General features: G+C 39.2%; 1 protein-coding gene across 1 annotated transcript; it reads right to left on the reverse strand.

The window, feature by feature from the left end:
* Positions 1 to 476: 476 nt before the first annotated feature.
* Positions 477 to 17,141, reverse strand: LOC137259590 (uncharacterized). Its single transcript, XM_067797209.1, has 3 exons — positions 16,844 to 17,141; positions 1,216 to 1,391; positions 477 to 569 (listed from the first exon to the last, which is right to left on the reverse strand). Exons 1-3 carry the CDS (start codon positions 17,139 to 17,141, stop codon positions 477 to 479), a joined length of 567 nt encoding a protein of 188 aa, XP_067653310.1.
* Between the last annotated feature and the right edge of the window lie 6,903 nt (positions 17,142 to 24,044).

Raw genomic sequence — 24,044 nt, forward strand, 5'->3', positions numbered from 1 at the left:
GGTCCTTACCAGTCAGATATATTCGAGTGCTGAAGAAGATGATTATTATTCACTAGCCATTATACAGCTCAAAACGTTGTCTGTTGTTTCCATTAGTTCAAGATATGTTTTGGGGTTGGTAACTGGACATCCAGTGATTGACATAATAATCAATAATAATATATATATAATCATAATAATAAACTAGACTCGTTGACATGCGTCAACAAAGTCGCTAGGATAACCACCTGATTCAGTATCTTCTGACGAGGATGGTGGCTGAAGAACAATTCCATCATTTCTGACCATGAATATTGCCTATACTTTCCTTCTAGATTATTAACAGACTGCATTTGAATTATCATCTCATCTAGAGTCAATCATAATTCACTCAAGCCCGTTCCAGCCGTACCAGCAAAGCCAAGCATTTACCAAAACCACCTACGCTCGTAGCCTGGAAATTCATCCGTCAAAACGTTGATAAGTGTAACAAACACCTACTGGGTGACTCCATCTGCAACTGCCTCTAGAATAATCTCCGCACCAGTGGACAAAGGAGCAGGGAGATATGCCCAGAATGCTTGCACGTGCTGCAAAGAAGACAATGTGCAGGTGTGTGTTACACAACAACTACACAGGGGACAGGGAGAGGCGTCAAGCATAATCGCACTTGTTGCAAACAGTGAGTGAGTGAGTTTAGTTTTACGCGGCACTTAGCAATATTCCAGCTATATGGCAGCGGTCTGTAAATAATCGAGTTTGGACCAGACAATCCAGTGATCAACAACATGAGCATCGATCTGGGCAATTGGGAACCGATGACACGTGTCAACCAAGTCAGCGAGTCTGACCACCCGATCCCGTTAGTTGCCTCCTAGCAGAGTCGCCTTTTATAGCAAGCATGGGTTGCTGAAGGCCTATTCTACCCCGGGACTTTCACGGGTTTGTTGCAAACAAGACTGTGAGAAAGTATATGTTGAAAAACAACTTGAGGCGCGTGTAAGATATTATGTAGAACTGAAGCAATATGTGTAATTTATATATCTTTCCTAATGAATCGAAGTATACTGTGATACCTTTCGTGTCCTTTCAAAACTAGGCTGATAATGGTAAGATCATTCATCGTCTGTCAGTGTATTTTACAATAAGTTAACACATCAAACCTGAAGGGATGCATATATGTTGAAGAACATGCGCTTAAATGTGTAACATTACTGGGTCAATCTAGAGGGTTACCAAGTCAGTCCAGAGGGTCTGCAGGCACTGTCCTATGTCCAGTGGTACGTTGTGATGGAAACATTTGCCTGACGTGGTCAGTAGGTTGGAGAATCCGTAGGAGCAGGTGACATCCACGTGGGTCTGATTCGTCATCACCGAGAGTGCATTCAGGACCCGGAAGTCGCTGCAGGCTACTGAACACAACGCAGATTTCTCATCATGAAGGTAATCAGGATAAGGAATTAACCGCACCATATCTCCCCTCAAAGTGCATAGAATGTCAAAATCCTCCCGCAGGCAAAACCCCCTCATTTTTTTCCAAAGGTCAAATACCAGACCGAAGTCTTGCCAATGAATCAGTTGATTGTGCCTGAACGCACATGTCAAGGTGTCATCAAATCAAAACGTTTCATCTTTTAAAAATATGACCACGTGTTCCCATCGAACACGTATCTATTAACATTGGAGTCCCAGGTACTACCTACTTTTATCAAAGTCGGATGTTCTGCAATGCGTGTGGAACGTTTCATCCCGCGATCAACACGTCTTATTTGTCAGTAGTTTTTCCATCAAACAAATTCGTACAGAAAAAAGTATACCTGCTACATATGTGGCAAATGTGATCATGAGGGTAAGAGTGAGTGAGTTAACGTCACATCGGCAATATCTCAGCCATATCGTGCAGAGAACATTTAATACTAAAATGAAATATACGTCTATTATAAAACCTGTCAGTGAAGGACAGTAAAACAACTAGGATATCACAGAGTAGAATATAAAACTAGTAACTATACCTAAAACAATGTATCTGCACAGGACAATACAATATAAAAATGGGCTATAGATTGCTAACAACTGAAGGTAGATCACCATACTAGGGACCATGGGGACTTACAGTACCTTTGCTACCTGCATGGACCCCAGCTGGATTTACATCATCCCCTCAGCCGACAGCAATTTGGAAAATATAGTAATGCAAATAAAAAGACACTTATGCTACGATTAAAAAGGTGGAAAGTTTGAATTTACTTTGAATGTTTGTGGACTTACTTACCCTCTCAGGAGGACAATAGTTTTACAGTACTTCAACCCTCTTTGAGGATACAGCCACTAACAAGCACAGTTATCAGTTTAAACTTCCAATAATAAAGTATTTAACTATTTACAATTCAGTCAATAAATCTAATTCTTTTTAAAATGCAATGATTAAATGAGAGCTTGTGTTATTAAAAAGATCCTTCAGAGTTCGTGAATTAAAATACGGACCCCTTGTGATGGAATACTCAACACAGTCAAGCAGTCAGGATATGCTTGACTGTGATTCTTTCATCACAAGGGATACAAAACGGACGATCCTCACCTTTTAACAGGTGCACATGAGTATATCTAGTATGGCCAATACGACATCGTCGTAAAATAACCTCTTCAAATCTGGACTGACAGCCCAAGTAGGTGTAACCAATATACGGTTTTATTTCATGTAATTTATTTATACCTACATGGTGCAGGACATGCTTCACTGTGATTCGTTCATCACAAGGGATACAAAACGGAGGATCTTCACTTTTCAATAAATATCCATGCGTATATCTAGTGTGGCCAATGCGACATCGCCGCATGATGACCTCCTCAAATCTGGACTGACAATCCAAGTAGGTGTAACCGATGGAGGGTTTTATTGCATGTAACTTATTAATACCTACTAGGGTGTCCCACTTCTTCTGCATAAGATCACGTATATAAGTTCTAATGCTAACTTTATAATCAGAGTATGGAATAAAAAGTGGCGTCACAGATTTGTTGAGTGCTGCCTTGGCAGCAAGATCGGCCAATGCGTTACCGGAAATGCCTACGTGGCAGGGTAACCAACAAAAGACGATGTCGTATTGGCCAGTGGCAAGATTATTATACCATTCAATAATTTCTATTAAAAGTGGAAGTTTCCAAGTTTAATAGCCTGAAGGCAAGAAAGAGAATCGGAATATATTATATACTGTTTACGTTTCGGGTGTCTTTGAATATATTTAAGAGCTGTTAGTATGGTGTTAGCTTCTACTGTAAAAATAGAACTATTATCTGGTAATTCAGACGATATTGTTCTGGATCCAATGACAGTGGCACAAGCCACAGCGCCACCGTCCTTGGACCCATCTGTAAATAAGGATTTGTAATTGCTATATTTATGTTTCAGTTGATTATATTCTTGTTTATACTGTAATTCATTAGTTTCTGATTTTTTAAATGTCGTTAATGTTAGGTCAACTTGTGGCTTAACCAACTGCCAAGAAGGAGAAGAAAGAAGACGGGAAGGAGCTATGGTTTCCAGCTCAATGTTGGCAGCAGAAATAAGTGGTTTTATTCTTAGACCAAGAGGCGGAACAAGAGAAGATTTCTTATTGTATAAATCCTCATACAGGGGATTGAAAACACAGTTATATGCAGGGTTTGACTCATTTGAACATAGTTCTGTTACATAATGTAAGGCTAATTTTATACGTCGCTGCTCATAGCCTCGACATACAGGCTGTCAACAGGGGAAGTTCTAAAGAAGCCAAGACAAAGTCGTAGACCTTGATGATGGACAGAATCTAATAGTTTTAAGCTGCTTTTGCAGGCTCCACCATAGACGATGGAACCATAATCAAGTTTAGAACGCACGAGAGATCGATATAGATGGAGAAGGGTAGCTTGATCCCCTCCCATTTAGAATTTGAAACCACTTTCAACAAGTGCATTCAGACATTTAGTTTTAAGTGATCTAATACGTGGTAAAAACGTTAAATGTGAATCAAAGATTAGACCTAAAAACTTCGCTTCCTTCACAACTTTAATGGGAGTGCCATCTAGAGATAGTTCAGGGTCTTCATGTGGTTTGTATTTACGACACAAATGTATGCAGTTAGTTTTCGATTTAGAAAATTTAAAGCCGTTTTCAAGACACCATTTATTAACCTTGTTTAAACACAACTATAATTGTCGTTCAATGGTATGCATATTTTTACCACGACAAGAAACATTAAAACCATCCACAAATAACGATCCATCAATTGAATCGTTTAAAACTTTAGATAAACTGTTGATCTTGATGCTAAAAAGAGTGACAGACAGAATACTGCCTTGTGGAACACCCTGATCCTGATTGTAATGATGAGACAGGGTAGAACCCACACGGACCTGGAATTGTCTGTTATTTAAAAACTTGGCTGTAAATTCAGGCAAACGACCTCGCAATCCGAAGTCATGTAAATCTCTTAAAATGCCATATTTCCAAGTAGTGTCATATGCTTTTGTTCAAGATCAAAAAAGAGATAGACACAGCGAGCTGTTGGTTAATTAGTGCGTTTTTAACAAATGATTCCAGTCGCACGAGGTGATCAACAGTACTTCTGTTTCTACGGAAACCACACTGTATATCTGTGATTACGTTATTTGTTTCCAAGTACCAAAACAAGTCGATTATTTATCATGCGTTCCATGGTCTTGCGGGCACCCGTGGCGAGCCACCTCCTCGTGGTGGGTGCTGGGTAATGCGAAGAGCTCGCCGACACCCCCGTAGTGGACCCGGGGGCATATTTGGTCCACCAACCCGTTTGCCGTGGGTTGCGGCCCTGTGTCGGTGGAGGACGGGAGTCTGGGGGTTGAGGGCACTGGGGGCCTGTGACCGCGTTCCCTTTGCTCAACACACCCCTTCGACCCTTACTTCACCTAGACGGGAGGTTGAATGGGCCCGGTTCAACCAATCGGCTGGTCATGCTGAGCCCTGAGCACTAAATGTCATTGCTCTATCATATTTTGGCTTGGTTCTATTTGGATGCAATGTTGAAATGTTCTATTTTGTGTATAAGATAATAAATCAATTTTCAATTTTGTGAAAATTTGCCTAGATGCCAGTGCCAGAAGGCGATGGCTCATGGGCCAAACTGGTAGGCCTTACTACTGGTGTATATCATCTCTATATCCCTGGTATCTGTCTGATGGACATCCACAGGCAATAGGATATCGCCTTTATTAGCACTCGGTGGCGGGTGGGGAGTAGAGATGACGAAACTTAATCATACAACCATGGCTTTTCCAACCCCCATAAAAAAATCAAAACGTACACTGGAAGTTGATTCAGAGAATGATGATATGATTCCTATATCAAAATCAGTGGAGTATTGGCCCCGATTCTTGGTGATGGAAACACCTGATAAGACACCAATCAGATTAAACCCTTTTGCGGTTGCTAAGGGAATTTATGGAATTGCAGGTGATGTGAAAACTATCAAACGTCTGAGGAATGGATCTATTCTCATTGAATGTGCCAGGCGACAGCAAGCCATGAACCTAATGTCAATCGAGGAACTTGTCGGTATATCAGTGTCAGTATCTCCTCATAGATCATTGAACACCAGCAAAGGCATCATAAGAGATAGTGATCGACTCTTTGATGACATGTCAGAGTTTGATATAGTTTCAGAAATGCATGATCAAGGGGTTACGTTTGTGAAACGATTTACCAGGCGACAAGGCACTGAAACGTTCAAAACAAACACTTACTTATTCTCTTTTTCATCTCCAACGGCGCCAAAATCAGTTAAAGCAGGGTACTGCAACTTGCATGTTGAAATGTACATACCAAGCCCATTGAGATGCTTTAAATGTCAAAAATTTGGTCATGGGTATAATTCGTGTAAGAACAAAATCACGTGCGCAAACTGTAGCCAAACTTCCCATGTTACAGAAGATTGTACCAGTGATGTTAAAAAGTGCCAGAATTGTTCTGGAGCACACTCATCATCGAGCAAAGCCTGCCCAGTATGGAAAAAAGAAATGGAAATAAGTAAAATAAAATGTACAGAAAATATTTCTTACACAGAAGCAAAGAAACTGGTATCCAATGCAGACCAGACTGGAACATATGCTTCCGTTCTCAAAAAGCCAACAGTTTCCTCAGCAACAGTTCAGTGTCAAACAGATTTGACATGGATCAGTTCTGTAAATCCTGAGCCCTACTCTTCATCTGAGTCTTTTACGCAGACAGCAGATCCATTCCCAGCTGAACAGATTTCTGATTCTTCAGAACCTACTTCTGTGACACCTCCGCAGAGATCAGGATCACATAATGATTCATCACCAAACTCCCAATCTAGGAAAGAAAGGAATGCGTTAGCAAGACATAAAATTGACTCTTCCTCTCGCAACAAACAGACCGAGAGGATATCCAAAGGGTCAAATGATCCTGTTAAACTTTACAACAAGTTTGGATCACTGGAACGGATGGATGTTTCTGAAAACATCCATCGCAGGACAACTAGTCTATCGCCTAAAAGAAATGGGCGTGCCAGATCTCCAGTCAATCCGCCAAAGAGATGATTAGTTCACAACCTTTAATTCAGTGGAATTGTAGAGGATTTAAAACAAATTTTAATGACTTACAATTGCTGGTCCAAGACTACAAACCATCAGCTTTCTGTCTGCAGGAAACATATTTAAAGCAGACAGATACAATAAAATTACGTCAGTACAACTCATATCATTGTTTTTCTCCCCCAGGCGAAAAGGCCACTGGAGGATCTTCTATCTTGGTGAGAGAGGGAGTGATCCACAGCCCTGTCAAACTGAACAGTAATCTCCAGGCTGTTGCCATTCGAATTACATCAAATGTGGTGTTTACACTGTGTTCATTGTACATTCCTCCTTCTTCTGGTCTTCACCAATCTGATCTTCAGTCATTATATGATCAATTACCTAAACCGTGTGTCATCATGGGTGATCTGAATGGCCACAATCCGCTCTGGGGTGGTCTATACACAAACACTAAGGGCAAGGTCCTAGAAGATTTTATTACAAATAATGACTTATGTATTTTTAATGATGATTCAAATACATATCTACACCCTGCTACAGGCACATATTCCTCACTTGATTTGTCATTGACAGATTCAAGACTACTCACCGAATTCGAATGGTCAGTTCATCATGACCTTTGTGGAAGTGACCACTTTCCAGCTATACTTTCATTCATTCATCCAGCCGATATTCCACCTTCGACAAGATATAATTTTACAAAGGCAAATTGGTCTTCATTTGAGACATTATGCCTACGTACAATTACACCAGAATTAATTTTGAATACTTCTGATCCGACTGAAATCTTTTCAGAAGCACTACTGGCAATTGCAAATGAAACTATTCCTAAATCCTCTACAAATCCACATATACGTAAACCATGGTACACTGACGACTGTAAACTAGCTAGAAAAGCCAGGAGGAAGGCAGAAAAATATTTCCGTAATCACCCTACAGTCCACAATTTAAACAAATTCAAGATATCAAATGCTAAAGCCCGACGTATCTTCAAACAATCGAAACGCCAGTCTTGGCAGACGTATGTATCTAAACTCAGTTCTAGAACTCCAATGTCTAAAGTTTGGAATATGATACAAAAAATTAAAGGAAAAGGTTGCGGATCTCATGTTCACCATCTGAAGGAGGGTAACACATTACTAACAGATACAGCAGATATCGCAAACAAACTTGGAGAATCGTTAGCTAAACACTCTTCCTCATCAAACTACACACCAAAATTTCAGAAATTTAAAAACCAGGAAGAAAAAAAGAAATTTAATTTCACTTCTGATAACGGTGAGGACTATAATGAAGTTTTCTCCTTACATGAATTGCGCACTGCTTTAGGGCAAGCACCTGATACAGCAACAGGGGGTGATAATATTCATTATCAGTTATTGAAACATTTACCTGACACTTGTCTTGAAGTGTTATTATGTATCTTTGACCATATATGGACTACAGGGACTTTTCCTTCTTCGTGGCGGAATGCTGTCGTCATTCCTGTACCTAAACCTGGCCGGGATCATACAGACCCTTCTAGTTATAGGCCAATATCTCTTACCAGCTGTTTATGTAAGACCATGGAGAGAATGGTCAATAACCGACTGATATGGTACCTTGAAACAAATAATCTTATAACAAATATTCAATGTGGTTTCAGAAAAAATAGAAGTACTATAGACCATTTGGTTTGATTGGAAACGTTTGTAAAGGATGCTATCATCAAAAAACAACATGCCGTATCCATATTTTTCGATTTAGAAAAAGCTTATGATATGACCTGGAAGTATGGAATTTTAAAAGATCTTCATGGAATGGGTTTGAGAGGCCGTTTGTGTCAATTTATATCTGAGTTTTTAGCAGATAGGCAATTTCAGGTACGTGTGGGCTCCACCATGTCTGACATTTTCGATCAAGACCAAGGTGTACCACAAGGTAGTGTATTATCGGTAACGTTATTCAGCATAAAAATAAACAGCTTATCTAAAGTTTTAAATGAATCCATTGATGGATCATTATTTGTAGATGATTTTAATGTGTCATGTCGTGGTAGAAATATGCACACGATTGAGAGACAATTACAGATGTGTCTAAATAAAATTAATGATTGGTCAGAACAAAATGGTTTTAAATTTTCAAAAACTAAAACCAATTGCATCCATTTCTGTCGGAAATATAAGCCACACAGAGACCCAGAATTGCATCTTGCAGGTACTCCAATTAAAATTGTAAAGGAAGCTAAATTTCTGGGATTGATATTTGATCAACATCTTACTTTCTTACCTCATAGTAAATCTCTGAGGGCTAAATGTCTGAAGGCACTTGATTTATTAAAGGTTGTTTCAAACTCCAAGTGGGGAGGGGACCAAACGACCCTTCTCCACTTATACAGATCACTCGTCCGTTCTAAACTCGATTATGGTTCCATAATTTATGGTGGAGCCTGCAAAAGTAATCTTAAATTATTAGATTCTGTTCATCACCAAGGTCTTAGATTGTGTCTTGGATCTTTCCGAACTTCTCCTGTTGAAAGTCTTTATGTAGAAGCTGATGAGCCATCTCTAAGACATCGCCCTACAAAACTATCCTTACAATATATCACAAAACTATTTTCTACCAAGTCTAACCCTGCATATAACTGTGTATTTAATCCTCTTTATGAGGATTTGTACAACAAAACGTCTTCTCTAGTTCCGCCTCTTGGAGTACGAACTAAATCACTGATTGCTGCTGCCGGCATTGATCTGGATGGTATATCTCCTTCTCGACTCCTTTCTTCCCCTCCTTGGCAATTGGTGAGACCACAAGTTGACCTAACACTGACCACATTTAAAAAATCTGAAACTAATGACCTTCAATATAAACAGGAATTTAATCAGTTGAAAAGTAAATATGACGCATACAAATTCTTATATACAGATGGATCCAAGGATGGTGATGCAGTGGCTTGTGCCACTGTTATTGGATCTAGAATAATATCTTCCCGATTACCCGACAATAGCTCTATTTTCACGGCAGAAGCTAATGCCATACTCACGGCTCTTAAATATATTAATAAGCAACCTAAATATAACCATTACACAATATTTTCGGATTCTCTTTCTTGTCTTCAGGCTATTAAAAATTTGTCTTCCCAACATCCACTTGTAATTGAAATCATCGAATTATACAATGATCTTGCTACTGGCCAGTGCGACATCGTCTTTTGCTGGTTACCAAGCCATGTCGGAATCTCTGGTAATACAATGGCCGATTTCGCTGCTAAGGCAGCACTCAACAAATCTGTGACACCACTTCTTATCCCATACTCAGATTATAAAGCTACAATAAGATCTTATATCAGGGATCTGATGCAGAAGAAGTGGGACACTCAAGTAGGCATAAATAAATTGCATGCCATAAAACCCTATATCGGTTACACCTACTTGGGTTGTCAGTCCAGATTTGAGGAGGTTGTTATGCGACGATGTCGCATTGGCCATACTAGATATACTCACGAATATATACTTAAAGGTGAGGACCCTCCGTTTTGTATCCCTTGTGATGAAGGAATCACGGTCAAACATATCTTGCTTGACTGTATTGATTTTGCCATCACAAGGGATAAATATTTTAATGTCAAAACAATGAAAGATCTTTTTAATGTTAATTATCATTTAATTATTGAATTTTTAAAGGAAATAGAATTATTACATAAATTTTGAATAATATGTTTTGTAAATAGAAAGCTGATATTTTAACCATGGTGGTACGAATTGTCAACTGCGATTGTTCGTGGCTGTACCCTCAAAGGGGGTTAAAGTAGCGTAAAATTATTGTCCCCCTGAGAGGATACGTAAGTCCCAAAACGTTCAAAGTGAAATCTAAACTGACCAATTTTTTAATCGTAGTATTTTTGTCATTTTAAATTTCGGCTACATTTTCCTACAATCACCAACGGCTGAGGGGATGGTGTAAATCCAGCTAGGGTCCATGCAGGTAGCAAAAGTAATGTAAGTCCCCATGGTCCCTAGTATGGTGATCTACCTTCAGTTGTTGGCGATCTACAGCCCGTATTTTATATTGTATTGTCCAAATAGTGGTATTCGTTTTAACTCTCCACACTAGTTTTAATTGTAACTGTGATATTCTAGTTGTTTTACTGTCCTTTGACGACAGGTGTTTATAATGTATACATATTTCATTTCAATATAGAAACGTTCTCGTCACGATATGGCTGAAATATTGCCGATGTGACGTTAAATATTAACTCACTCACTCACTCATGGTCTTGCAAACACGGCTAGTTAATGAAATCGGATGATAATTGGATGGATCCGAATGATCACGTCCAGGTTTAGGTACTGGTACTACTATGGCGTCACGCCATGGCGGAGGAAAGTTACCCCATGTTCAAATATCATCAAAAATATTTAGGAGAGTCTCTAGGCAGGAATCTGGTAAGTGCTTCAGGAGTAGATAATGTATGTTATCAGCTCCTGTAGAAGTGTCATGAGCTTGTTCAAGAGCAGTATGGAGTTCATAAATAGAACATGTTTCATTATAATCTTCCCCATTATCAGAATTGAAATTAATAGTTTTCTTTTCTTGTTGTTTTTGATACTGCTGGAATTTAGGTAAATAATTAGAAGAGGAAGAGTGTTTAGCAAGGGTTTCACTCAGTTTATTTGCAATATCTGATTTATCAGTAAGTAACTGATCTCCATGTTTAAGATGATGGACAGTGGATTTAGTACCTTTACCTTTAATTTTTTGGACCATGTTCCATAACTTGGACATGGGTGTCCGAGAATTTACTTTAGATACATAATTTTGCCAAGATTGGCGTTTGTTCTGTTTAAAAGTACGCCGCGCTTTAGCATTTAAAATTTTTAAACTTATTTAAATTATACACCATAGGATGGCGACGGAAAAGCATTTAATAGCATCAGGAACGTCAATAAACCTTTCGGGTTTAATATTTTCAGCACACAGTGTTTCATATAAAGCCCAGTTAGCCTTTTTAAAATTCCGCCTTGATGATGGAGGAACATCAGATGGAGTTACAGATTTTAATATAGTAGGAAAATGGTCACTTCCACAGAGGTCATCGTAGGCTGACCATTCAAATTCATTTAGTAGTTCTGAATTTGTGAGTGACAAGTCAAGAGCAGAATAGGTCCCTGTAACAGGGTGTAAATATGTGCTGGAACCATCATTATAAATACATAAATCATTGTCAGAACAAAACTCCTCCAACAATTTACCTTTAGTGTTTGTATTTCCACTACCCCAGAGTGGGTTGTGCCCATTTACATATCCCATTATAATACAGGGCTTCGGGAGTTGGTCATATAGAGCTTGAAGATCAGTTTTGGCAAACGTCGAAGACGACAAAATATAAAGAGAGCATAGCGTAAACGCTACGTGTAACGTAATTCTCACTGCAACAGCCTGCATATTAGTATTAAGTGAAACGGGGCTTTGAATAACGATTTGTCTGACTAGAATGGATGATCCACCAGTGGCCCTATCACCTGGAGGTGCAAAACAATGATATGCATTAAAATGACGAAGGTCAAATGTATCTGTTTTAAATATGTCTCTTGGAGACATATCGCTGAAGGTGTAAAATCTTGGACTAACAGCTATAATTCATGCAAATTAGTCCTCAATCCTCTGCAGTTCCACTGTACAATATTTGTACATGCTTTTTCCCGCATTCGACTATCAGGGCACCCGAACGCAAGCGTCTAATGTTTTTCACCTCCCCAGCAATACCTTGAATACCCTTGGATACAGCAAAGGGTTCAACTTTAACGGTGTCTAGTCAGGAGTCTTAATAAAAACGAAACGCGGCCAATATTCAATCGATGCAGACGGTCTATGGTCAGTATCAACAGGTGAAATATCAAGTGGACGTTTTGTTTTTTTGGTTGGGGTTTTATCCGCCATAGTTAGTGTAATATGGTTCATCATCCGAGCTCACCACCCACCACGGAGTATCACAAGGACAATGCTAAAGCATGCGGGCCTCCAGCTTGCAGCATCAAGGATACCCGGATGATATACTCCAGTAGAAGAATTACAAAGAATTAATCCACCAGATTGGCCCATGAGCCACCGCCTTCTGGGCATAAGACTCTAGGCAAAGTTCATATCAAAATTCAGAACAACATATTTCAAAATCAAAAATGTTTTAGATAACAAAGCCAAGTGCAAAGTTACAACAATTCTAAATGATATATGTGCATTAATAAATGTAATAATACTACATGCACAGGGCTTGGCATGACCAGCCAATTGGTCGAACCGGGCCCATTCGACCACCCGTCTAGGCGAAGTCAGGGCCAAAGTGGTGTATTGAGCAACAGGAACACGATTGCAAGCTCCTATTGCCCTCAACCACCAGGATCCCCTCCTCCGCCCACACTGGGCCGCAACCCACTGCAAGGGGGTTGGTGGACCAATTACCCCCCCCGGGTCCACTACGGGGGTGTCGGCGAGCTCTTGGCGTTACCCAGCACCCACCACGAGGAGGTGGCTCGCCACGGGTGCCCTTAGCTGCGAATAGTCGCGAATTGATGCAGCTTTAACCAATAGTTTATCACTCACTGACGTTAACATTTTTTCACGCTTCTGCACACTTTCATGTTTCCACTTATATTTGACATTCATGTTCACTATTACGTTTGTTAAATTATATTGAAGATGTTCAGGAGTTTTAAGCACATAAGAAACTATAAAAACGGGAGCAGGCTTACATAGACTACATAGGATTTTCAAGCATTGTCATAAATTTGTTAAATGGTACTTGGGCAGTTGAAATCATGAATGAAGCATGACCACATCACTACTAACATGTGCATGCGCCGTGACCTCGGGATAAGGCCGTGACCTCGGGATAAGGTGCATGCACAATGACAACATCTAAAACGCAAGATCGCGAGAACACAAGAACGTGAGAAAATGTAAGGTCGTATTCTCATGTTCTTGCAATTTCATGATTTTGAGGCCTTATGTGACCAGTTTAGTTTGCGAGATTTGACAGCATGTACCAAAAACATGAGAATGCATGATCGCGATCTCGCATTCTCGCACTTTTGGCTTTTAAGGCTTGTTCCCAAAGGTCGAGATCGCGAGAATGTCCCTTACAGTATTCCATACCAGCTCGTTGTTTAATCGGGGCAAGATGTTCGACGATGACTTGTCAGTGCAGCACATGAACAAAACCAAAATCAAATTTAATCAGCATGTTTACAAGGGGATGAGTGTCCTCGACCTGTCCAAACACCTGATGTACAATGTCTACTACAACATGTTGAAAAGCAGTCTGGTGTGAGGTGCTATACACGGATACAGATTCCATGCTGATGAAAATTCGAACCGAGGACGTATATACGAGGAAATGAAAAAACACATGCATCTGCATGACTCCAGCAACTACTCCAAGGATCACCCTATCCACAGCCAAGTGAACAAAAAAGTGTTCGTCAAGATGAAGGACGACTGCACCGGCACGTCGATGGCCAAGTACATCAACTTGAGACCCAAGATGTACTTCATCAAGAAAGCCACCGCTGACGAAACCAGAAATGTGAAAGGCGCGAAAAAACATATGGAAGCTGCAAACACAGAATACTAAGACTGGTGATCAACAAGACCTCGTTGTCTCCCATGGACACGAAATGATGGGTCACCATCAATAGAGTCACCACTTACGCTCACGAACACGAGCACGTATCTACCAATTGATTGAACACACACGCTCACACATCCTTACATGGACAAAAATATTTACGGTACCAGAAAGCAGTGGACACCTTCTGAAGCTCGCCAAAGCATCTCGATTGTTGGAAGCGAAAGACAAAGCATGGTTCCAAAAACAAGCCATCTGGCAAGTCTACCTTGAACATCCAAAGAAGAAAATTTGACATTTTGACGCCAAATCGACCTCCAGTTTTTCCCCCACAAGAGAGTGAGACGCAAAACCTACAAACAAGTCTGCACTGACCGTCGTTGGTGTCGCCAGTCACTACAAGGAAGCAAAACTGCTGATGATCAAAGATTTGAACTAAGTCACCATAGCGTTGCAACACATCTACAAAGACAGTTGCTTGACCTGACCTGACCTGCCGTGTTGGAACTTGATCATGGGCGCGAGTTCATGGGAACCATGTCGCAGGTGCTGGCCAAGTATGATGTAAAGGTGACACGAGGCATGGCTGGAGCTCACCACAGCCAAGGATGTCCTCAGCCACAAAGCCACCAGACACCAGAGCTCACCGCAGCCAAGCCATCATCAGGAGATTCAATGGCAGCCTGGTCGAACACCTGTTCTTGAACCAGTTCTGATGGGATTTAATCGATCCCAAAAACTGGAACCCAGAATGGGTCACATGCTGACCGTTAGTGGTGGATGTCCAGACACGTGCGTAAGAGACCTGTCAAAGCCATCAAAATTAAATCCGTTGAATCCTCATCAGCGGTGGCATGGAGTGATGAAACAGATGAGATGAGAAAGTGTTACTGGTTCGCGTCAACGTTAGGTACTTTTACCAGCTGGGCAAATAGGAGGGAGACAGCAGAAATCGCGCCACCAATTCCATATGGCACATGAAATCGTACAACATTGGCCTGGTCAACATCAAAGATGGAGAACTGAACTTGTACTACTTGAAAGAAGGGCTGTAGGGATCTTTCCTCGGAGAGGAGATGATGATCGTGCGTCACAGCACAATCCCATCGCTTACTTTGTGAGAATAGTTCTCTTGACTGTTCAAGCTAGCACTGTCTTGATACGAAAAAGTGTGCGGCACACCCTGGCACCGATTGTTTGTCTTTTTTCAAAGTCCATCTGAAAAACATTGTCTTCAATTCTTGGCAACCAAAAACCTTTTCCACCACCGACCCAATGCTCACTTCAAAGTTCATATCTTGGAAACTATATATTTGGCCGATTTTAACAAAATTTTGCATGCGCATCTGCAGCAGTGTATGCAATAGAGGGTTTCGAAAGTCCTTCTCAGGGGCCCAAATCACAAACGGGGGCCCTGAAAATGACGTGGTCCAAAACCACTATTGTATAAACTTCTTGACTGGATGTTTATGACTTATTGTCTGCGTTTCACTGATTTGGGAGCTAAATTATAATTGGTTCAGACGGCTTTGACTGGGAAAGTCACAGTCTGTGTAACGAGTTCTAAGGGAAATGAACCTTTGGGCACAAAACTTTAATTTTGTTTTTTTCTCGAGTAAAGCCAGTCTCTGGTGTTCCTCATCGTGATATTGCAGCAATATGGCTAAAAGCTGCATAAAACCATACTCGCTGACTCCAGTCGTATTAGGTATTTCAATCATATAGCGACACAGACATATCAGAGACACACCAAACAATCTATTTCTGTATTACATGTTATAGATATAAAACGCCCGTGCAGAAGAACACTTTGCCTTATCCATTTTCAGAAGCAGTTTCTGTTTAGTGTCAAGGCAAAAGATAGCACTAAAAATATATAGATAGATCACCATTAAGTTTCTGCGTTGAGACCAGCTGTTTGCGATAAAAGGGTGCATGTACTGTTCTCCTGGTAACGCCCACCGTTCTCAAAATTTGCCGAAAATTGAAAACATATTTTGCATGACGCTGCAAACAAGTGTCCTGTCATGTGTATGTGAACAAACCATATTTTCAAGTGATCAATGTATCCTGAAAACTTCAGTCAGATAATTTAGAATTCATACTGTTTTCCTTCCGGGAAATAAATTTGTTTTCAACAAATCGTTTTATATTGATGCATGCATTCTACTGAAAGGAAAACAACGCATATTATATAACATCTTTATAGCAATGCAGGCATGCATTACCACACAATAATCACATACGTTTTCAGTTTTCTAGTGTTTGTTTAAAATTATAATAAATAATTGAATACATAAGAACAATCAACATCATAATCTCTTTTACACTCTATGAAAGGTCAGAGATCCTGTAACATGTGAAATTGCAGGTGATATATTTATACTAAAATATCCAGTCAATGTTAAATAACTGCATTGTCATCTGCTGATAATATCAATCACAATACTCCTGAGTGGGGTGTCAGAAATAGGAAAAAACTCGTAACTTTCTGGAAGATAAAGTGCATACCATATCAGCTTAATATCCTAACTGCAAAAACGGGTAACTCATCATGTCACTAACTAAACTGTGTGATCCAGATTAGTTATTTGTTAACTGTTTAGCAGGATTAGAGATGAGTACGCCCTTAAAGAACAAACATAGATTGTGTATTACAATAATACCACCCAAATGGCATAGGGCATTCGTTACCTGTATAAAACTGCCAGCCTGCTTCTTGTACACCCCCAGTGATGATGGATGAACTGTACAACCGGCAACGTTGGGACGCTGAGTTGTGCAGTACCATGTTGCACAGAAGATCATGGAAACACCACCATAAGCATGCAGTTTTGTCAGAAACATTTCGTTCAGTGATGAAGGTTTCACTAAACAGTTGTCCATCCAAACTTTCATGATGGTGAAATGCCAGATTGCCACATGACTGTGAAGCTATACTGTAAGTCATGGTGATGGTGAGAACAAGCTGAACAAATTCCCACACAACCATGCCCTTGTATCTCGACATTGCGAATACTTCTACGTAGTTAGAGACTGGGAGGATAGTCTGTATTGATCAGATGGTATGTCTGAGTATTGTCCACACGCTCGGATACGTTTTAAGAAACGAAAGGAGACTAAAGTTCGGAGGCGCTGTTCACAACTGATAACTAAGAAATTGATTGTGTGACTATCTTGACATGTCTTCATAGTTTGGCCAGAAGCAAGAAGTTCATTAATAAGTTCAACATTTCACGCAGACATATGCACAGAACTAAACAGTTTCAGTGTCACTAATAACGGGACAAGATCACGTAACATGTTAAGATCCATCAATCTAAAATCCGAAATAATGCTTTCTCTCCCATCTTCAAATCGCATGTAGTCAATAGCAAACATTCCATTTGGAATTTGAAAGGTAAATTTCTTCGTTGACTTACTATGGATACGCCTTTTTTCCATGCGCAGCCCAGCTGCAAAATGCATCTAAGAAAGCTGAATACCAAAGTAGTTTCTTTTCTTATCTGCCGAGAGCCTGCAGTTCTGCTTCACAGTTGTATAACCTATATCGTCTGTCTCCCGGTTCTAGAAATCCTCAACACAATCCAACATCGTGCCAATCGTTCTAATATATTATTTGCAAAATCAAATACAGATTTATCAAATTGTAATCAAGTAAGCGTTTCATAGTCGTTTCCGACTAATGATAAACCATGGAACAAGTGCTCTTTTATATACACAATAATACCCCCACTCATTCTTTTCACTTTCTCGTCTTGGTACTGTATGTGATACCATACATCACTTTAGAAACAGTAAACTAAGTTTACTTGATTTTTATCTGGAGAAACATGGTAGACAGTAGTCTATCTGTTCAAAAGTCTATAACTATCATTTGTGCCTTGATCATTATCAAGCCTTGTGGTTTTTGTTTCTTTTTTGTTTTCCTTGGACGGGGGGGGGGGGGGGGGCTTCTGGGGGGTGTTCAAGTACCATATTGATGTATAAAAGCTAAAATGTAATAGGAGTGAGTTAAACTTTCACATCGCATCGGCAATATTGCAACCACATAGCGATGAAAACAAGGTCTTTAATTTAAAATAGCTGCCCACAAAGGACAGTAATAAGACTGACTCGCATATGTAAGTATATATATATATATATATATATATATATATATATATATATATATATATATATATATATATATATATATATATATATATATATATACCGGTAATATATATATGCGAGTCAGTCTTATTGCTTAACACTGAAATCTTTTACTTTTACTACGATTGTTACAAAACACAGTTGGTAATTCGAAACATTCAACACATAGACATAAATAATATCACAAGTAATTACACATAAACCAGACAAAGGTAACTGAAGCATTTGGTTCAGCTGTTGAAAAGTTCATGTTCACTTGAAATGTTATTTTTCAATTTACATAAGCATTGTTTGAAAAACGTTTGTATTTGATCTCTGTAATTATGTCATCCATTGTATTTATCACGTGGTGTGGAATACCCATATTATTATTATTTCAGTCGCTTTGTTTGACTTATCGATAAAAAATAAAATGTTATTTGATCTCTAAGGAACAATAAACTCGCTAAAGTGCGTAGTAGTCTTGTGTCTATGTTTCATGTGGCCTTACCATCATGAGTGTTCACAATACACAAACCTTATCATGAAAGATAGAGTTGATAAAGTTGGAATCCAGTATACCGATTGGTCAACAATATAGCGAATAATCAATTTGTATCCAAGCTGTCTAGTGACCAAACGTGCCCTTCAGAAATTCAGTCCACGCCCCATCACCTGTCATTTCCTCTGTGACAGGCATATCATGACACGACTGGTCGTAGAAAACAAATCAGCCACTATGGAACAGTTGAGATACAAAACGTTCTATTCGGGAACATTGATAACCCCCATCCCATGACCCTTTGTCTTATGTCTTATGTCTGTGCAAGGAATAGTATTATACCATAAATAAATACATAAATAAATATATATATATATATATACATACATATATACATATATATATATTTATTTATTTATTGTATAATACTATTCCTTGCATCCTTCCTCCTGAATATTTATACGTTATCATGATATATATATTCGTATGATAACGTATAAATATTCAGTATACACTAGCATTATTAAGCATGTACCTAAATTCTTCTTTATTACCATTGATGTTTTGTACAACTTAACCTCACACAATGATATAACAGGGGCAATTTGTTTAAGCATGTCTCATGTCTTGCATACAAAGAATACATACATATGTTTAAAAATATATATTTGCACATGCTAGTACTAGGTCGACATGAGAAAGTACTATACAAGTACGCAAAACGTTTTCATTTATGATATGTATTTACACCTGTTTTCTTTGAGTATATATCTTTAAAACACAGAGGCGGTGGGGTAGTCTAGTGGTTAAAGCGTTCGCTCGTCACGCCGACGACCCGGGTTCGATTCCCCACATGGGTACAATGTGTGAGGCCCATTTTCTGGTGTCCCCCGCCGTGATATCGCTGGAATATTGCTAAAAGCGGCGTAAAACCAAACTCACTCACTCACTCACTCACTTTAAAACACAATTAAACAATTAAACAATCAGGACGATACAGTTTCCGGTAATCCCCGAAACCTGCCGGATTCAGGATTTTTTATTTTCATAAATCATAAAAAATGGTATAGAGAACATACATGTTCTTTTAATGGATACAATGTGCAATTGTGGCTACTATGCATATAATAATAATATAGATGTCCAACGAAAACACAAGTAATACAGTTTTAGTTACATAAGACACTTTGTTACCAAAGGATAACAGTCAGATTTCATAAGGAAAATAAATTTATCAATATCGGGATCATTGCAAAAACAACTAGGGAGAATACGTTTTCTTACATGATAGGATAATATGAAATTCGTCACACAAAGCGTTGTGGTTACAGGTTGTACATAGTCTATTTTCTGTGTTAATATTACACCATCTGCCGGTTTGAATCTGTAATCTGCGATTACATGTTTTTAGTTTTGTTAACCAAAGACACGTTGTTTCAATGGGAGGCAGGTTAGATAAGGTTCTAGGTGGGGGATATTCTTATATAGGGAGTAATATTTACCTTTTGGTGAGTTTTGAAGGTCAGCATTCCATGATTGCCTAGACCGATCTATAAGTGTGTATTTAACAGAGTTTTTCAGCCAGGCTGCAGAAAGAAAACTTTGGGACTGCCATATATATGATAATCCAACATTTTGAAGTATATTTTTACCATATTTAAAAGATCAAATTGAATGCCCATGCAGATGGACGCATTAGACATTACATTATATATTAGTACTATATGAGGTAACTTATGTGATGATGTAATTATGACTTTGCGCCAGTAGCTTATGATTCTTGTTTTAATCATTACTTCAACTGGGTATCTACCGAGGTCCTCATAAAAGCGATATCAGGCGTGTTCAGCACTAATTAGCCCCGTCACAGCGAGCCAGGCAATCAGCACGGGGTTCCAGGTGTTGTGCAGTGAAGTGGCTCTTGGGCTTAATGAGTTCATAAACAATGTTGTGAGAGCTTTGAAGTGTATTGAAATATTGTCTTGTCAATCCCACTGACATTCGCCTATACACGCTTAAATAGAAAATACATAGTCTGTGCTTCTTCAGGACAAATAAGGGTTAATTAAGTAGCCCCAACTGGGAAATTAAGGAACATAATCATAATACTGTCATCTTCTGTCCAGGACGTCACACGTCACCAATTGCTCTCTTTACCATTGGTATTAATTAGCATATTCTTCGTCATGCTCCAAAGCACACAGGGACTTGCAATTGGTGCGTTTCCAGCGCAACTATACTAGGTCATAAGTCAATTTCACAATACTGATTTCAAATACATTACAAGTGAGACAAAATCTAAGGCAATGGGTCACAAAATATAATATAGCAATCTCACCAAAGTCTTAGTGTGAGGGAGAAACAGTTATGCAGAATGTCACACAGCGAGCGGTCTGACGGCTGCTAATGTAGATTCAGGCGTTGATGATTTGTTGGCGAAGATGTATATCCTCCGGTAATGTGGGAATGTATCCCCCCATCTCAACACGGCAACTAGCCTTTATATATACTTTCAGTCATTTCCCGAAAGTTCTAGCACATACGGCCATCGCCAAACCCGCAGAATGCTCTGGCAGTCTCCCGGAAGTAACAAATAGAAAACCAAGGGCCGATAATTTCCGGACAGCGTGCTACCAAAATCTTAAAAATGCTGACCATCTATTATACGAAATGTGACCCATCATAATCATTATTCACACACTAAACGTAGTGACCCAATAATAAATATCACTTAATTAATAACAAAATATGCAGGAAATACACACTCGTAACACTCTCTCCCTTGAGGAGAAAAACTTTTCATTGGAACTTTCTGTTACAATCACAGCAACCATAACATAATACATGTAATATGACTTGTAATATGAAATGTAATAATACGAGTAATATGAGAAACTTCTTGCAGAATTACTATGACAAAATGCAGATACATACATACAGCATCATCAAGTCATCATGCATTTATACCCTGGAAAGTGAATCAGCACAAACATTGTCCTTGCCTTTAATGTGCTTGATCACAAAGATTGAACCCTTGCAAGGTCAAGTTCCACCTGATAAGTCTCTGATCTGTGTTCTTCATTTTGTGAAGAAAAGTCAAGGGACTGTGATCAGTTCAGTTGCCAAAGTGGTGGTTCCGAGGTACGCTTCAAGACTTCACTCGTAACATTAAGAATAATGATACACCACGGCCATTCCTTTCAAAACATGTTAAAGAACGCAAACCTATCGCTTGATCACATGTGTTAACATCAGCTTGTTAAAGTCTCCCTGGTCAGATATAACAACTGCCAGACAAGTTAAAAGAACAAACTATCTGGTTGACTGCACAGTTGCCTGTTGACGTAGTATATACACATCACCAACTTTTCCTGCGTAACCTTCATCCACGTCACCATCCTGCATCTATATAAGCCGAGAGCACAGTATATCTGTAACCACTGAACCATGGCATCTCCCAGGAGCGAGCTGAGTTCCCAAGTGGGGGTGTCCTTCTCTACAATGTGATGTTATACATACTGTAAAAGTATTTTTATGTATTACATATACATACCGGCATTCAGTTGATAAATTAACATTTTAGGATACATACATGTATGACATGCTGGACACATATTGGGCAGTCTGTGTTAATTTACCATTTGCACGATGCATTAAAATCATTAAATCTATCAAGAGTTTTGTCATTCTTTCACTCCAAAGTGGTTACAAAATATGGACTCTCCAATATCCAATTCACCTAATCCCGAGGAATCAAACAGGGATGACATACCCTCATCACCTAACTAACCCAGCGAGTAAAAAATACATGAAATGGGAGGACACCCTGTTAACTAATGGGAGTGAGCCTTGTAGGGAGTACCCTCACTCTCACAAACCCACCGATTGAGGAGAAGTTGCTGTGTTTGTCTGGGATTGATCTGGCTAAGTTAATTAAACCGCACATTAACATGTAAAATATTTGGACTTGATTGTGCAATTACTCACATTATGACAATGTTAACCTTGAAACCAGTCTGATACTCGGGGTGTCCATATTTCGGTGCCTTCAAAATATTTTACCTATTAGTTTACATTTATTCATTTATTGGGAGTTTTGTTTCTTTGTTTGATTGTTTTTGAGTCTTTTGGTTGTTGTTGTTTTGGTTTTTTTTTTTGGTTTTTTTTTCTTTTCACTGCTCGGGCCCCACTGTGTGAGTCTGCTTTGATAACTGTAATTTTATTGTGACGATTGACGGGACATGAAGTGTTGTGATCATGTATGTTACGTTATTATATAATTGGTTTTGAGGGGCATTGATATGCACGTTTATGCTTGCTACTCCAGTCATGATTACTTGAAGAAATTGGTTTAAACTATAGCATATTGTGGCCATTTAAATTCCCCATGATAATGCAGCGTTTTCGGAGCTAATCATATAGAGCTTGAGGATTGTTTTGGTGAAAAGTTGAAGACGGAAAGATATAGAGAGAGCATAGTGTAAACGCCTCATGTAAAGTAATTTTCACTGCAACAGCCTGTATATTAGTAATAAGTGAAACGGGGCTATGGATAACGTTTCTGTTTAACTCGAATGGAAGATGCTCCAGAGGCCCCATCACCCGGAGGGTAAAAAAACAATGATATGCATTAAAATGACGAAGGTCAAATGTATCTGTCTGTTTTAAATATGTCTCTTGGAGACAGATCGCTGAAGGTGTAAAATCTTGGACTAATAGCTTTAAAGCATTTAAATCAGTGCGCAGTCCTCTGCAGTTCCACTGAACAATATTACCGGAATAAACTATTTTTTGGGGGGGAGGGTGACAAGCTATGTGCCCTTGAAGAAATATTTTGGTAAAACCTCTATATCCTCCAGTGAACCATATTTATTAATTTGATTATCTGATCCCATTGGCGCCCTGTCACTGTGAAATCTTGTAACAGATGCTAGTCTTTGTTTAAGTTTACATTTACTGACCTATTTGATATGTGCACACGGTTGAGATGATGATTTCTCCCGTGCTACAGATGACGCGTGATTACCCATTGATTCGGACTGGAGTTGAGATGGGCTTGAGATTATTTCAGCTCTTTGAGTGGATTGTTCCGGAGTGTCAGTTTTCACCCATATCAAATCTGTCTGGCTTGTTATTGATGCAGTTAGTGCTGTTGATATTTTGGGGTGTGTATCAGAAAGTGGTCTGGCAAATGACGCATAAGTTTCCGTCAATACTGGAAGGTGAGACCTTGGTCTTTCATTTCAAAGACGATATCAA

This window comes from Haliotis asinina, chromosome 13, assembly GCF_037392515.1.
Source record: "Haliotis asinina isolate JCU_RB_2024 chromosome 13, JCU_Hal_asi_v2, whole genome shotgun sequence".
Classification (NCBI taxonomy): domain Eukaryota; kingdom Metazoa; phylum Mollusca; class Gastropoda; order Lepetellida; family Haliotidae; genus Haliotis; species Haliotis asinina.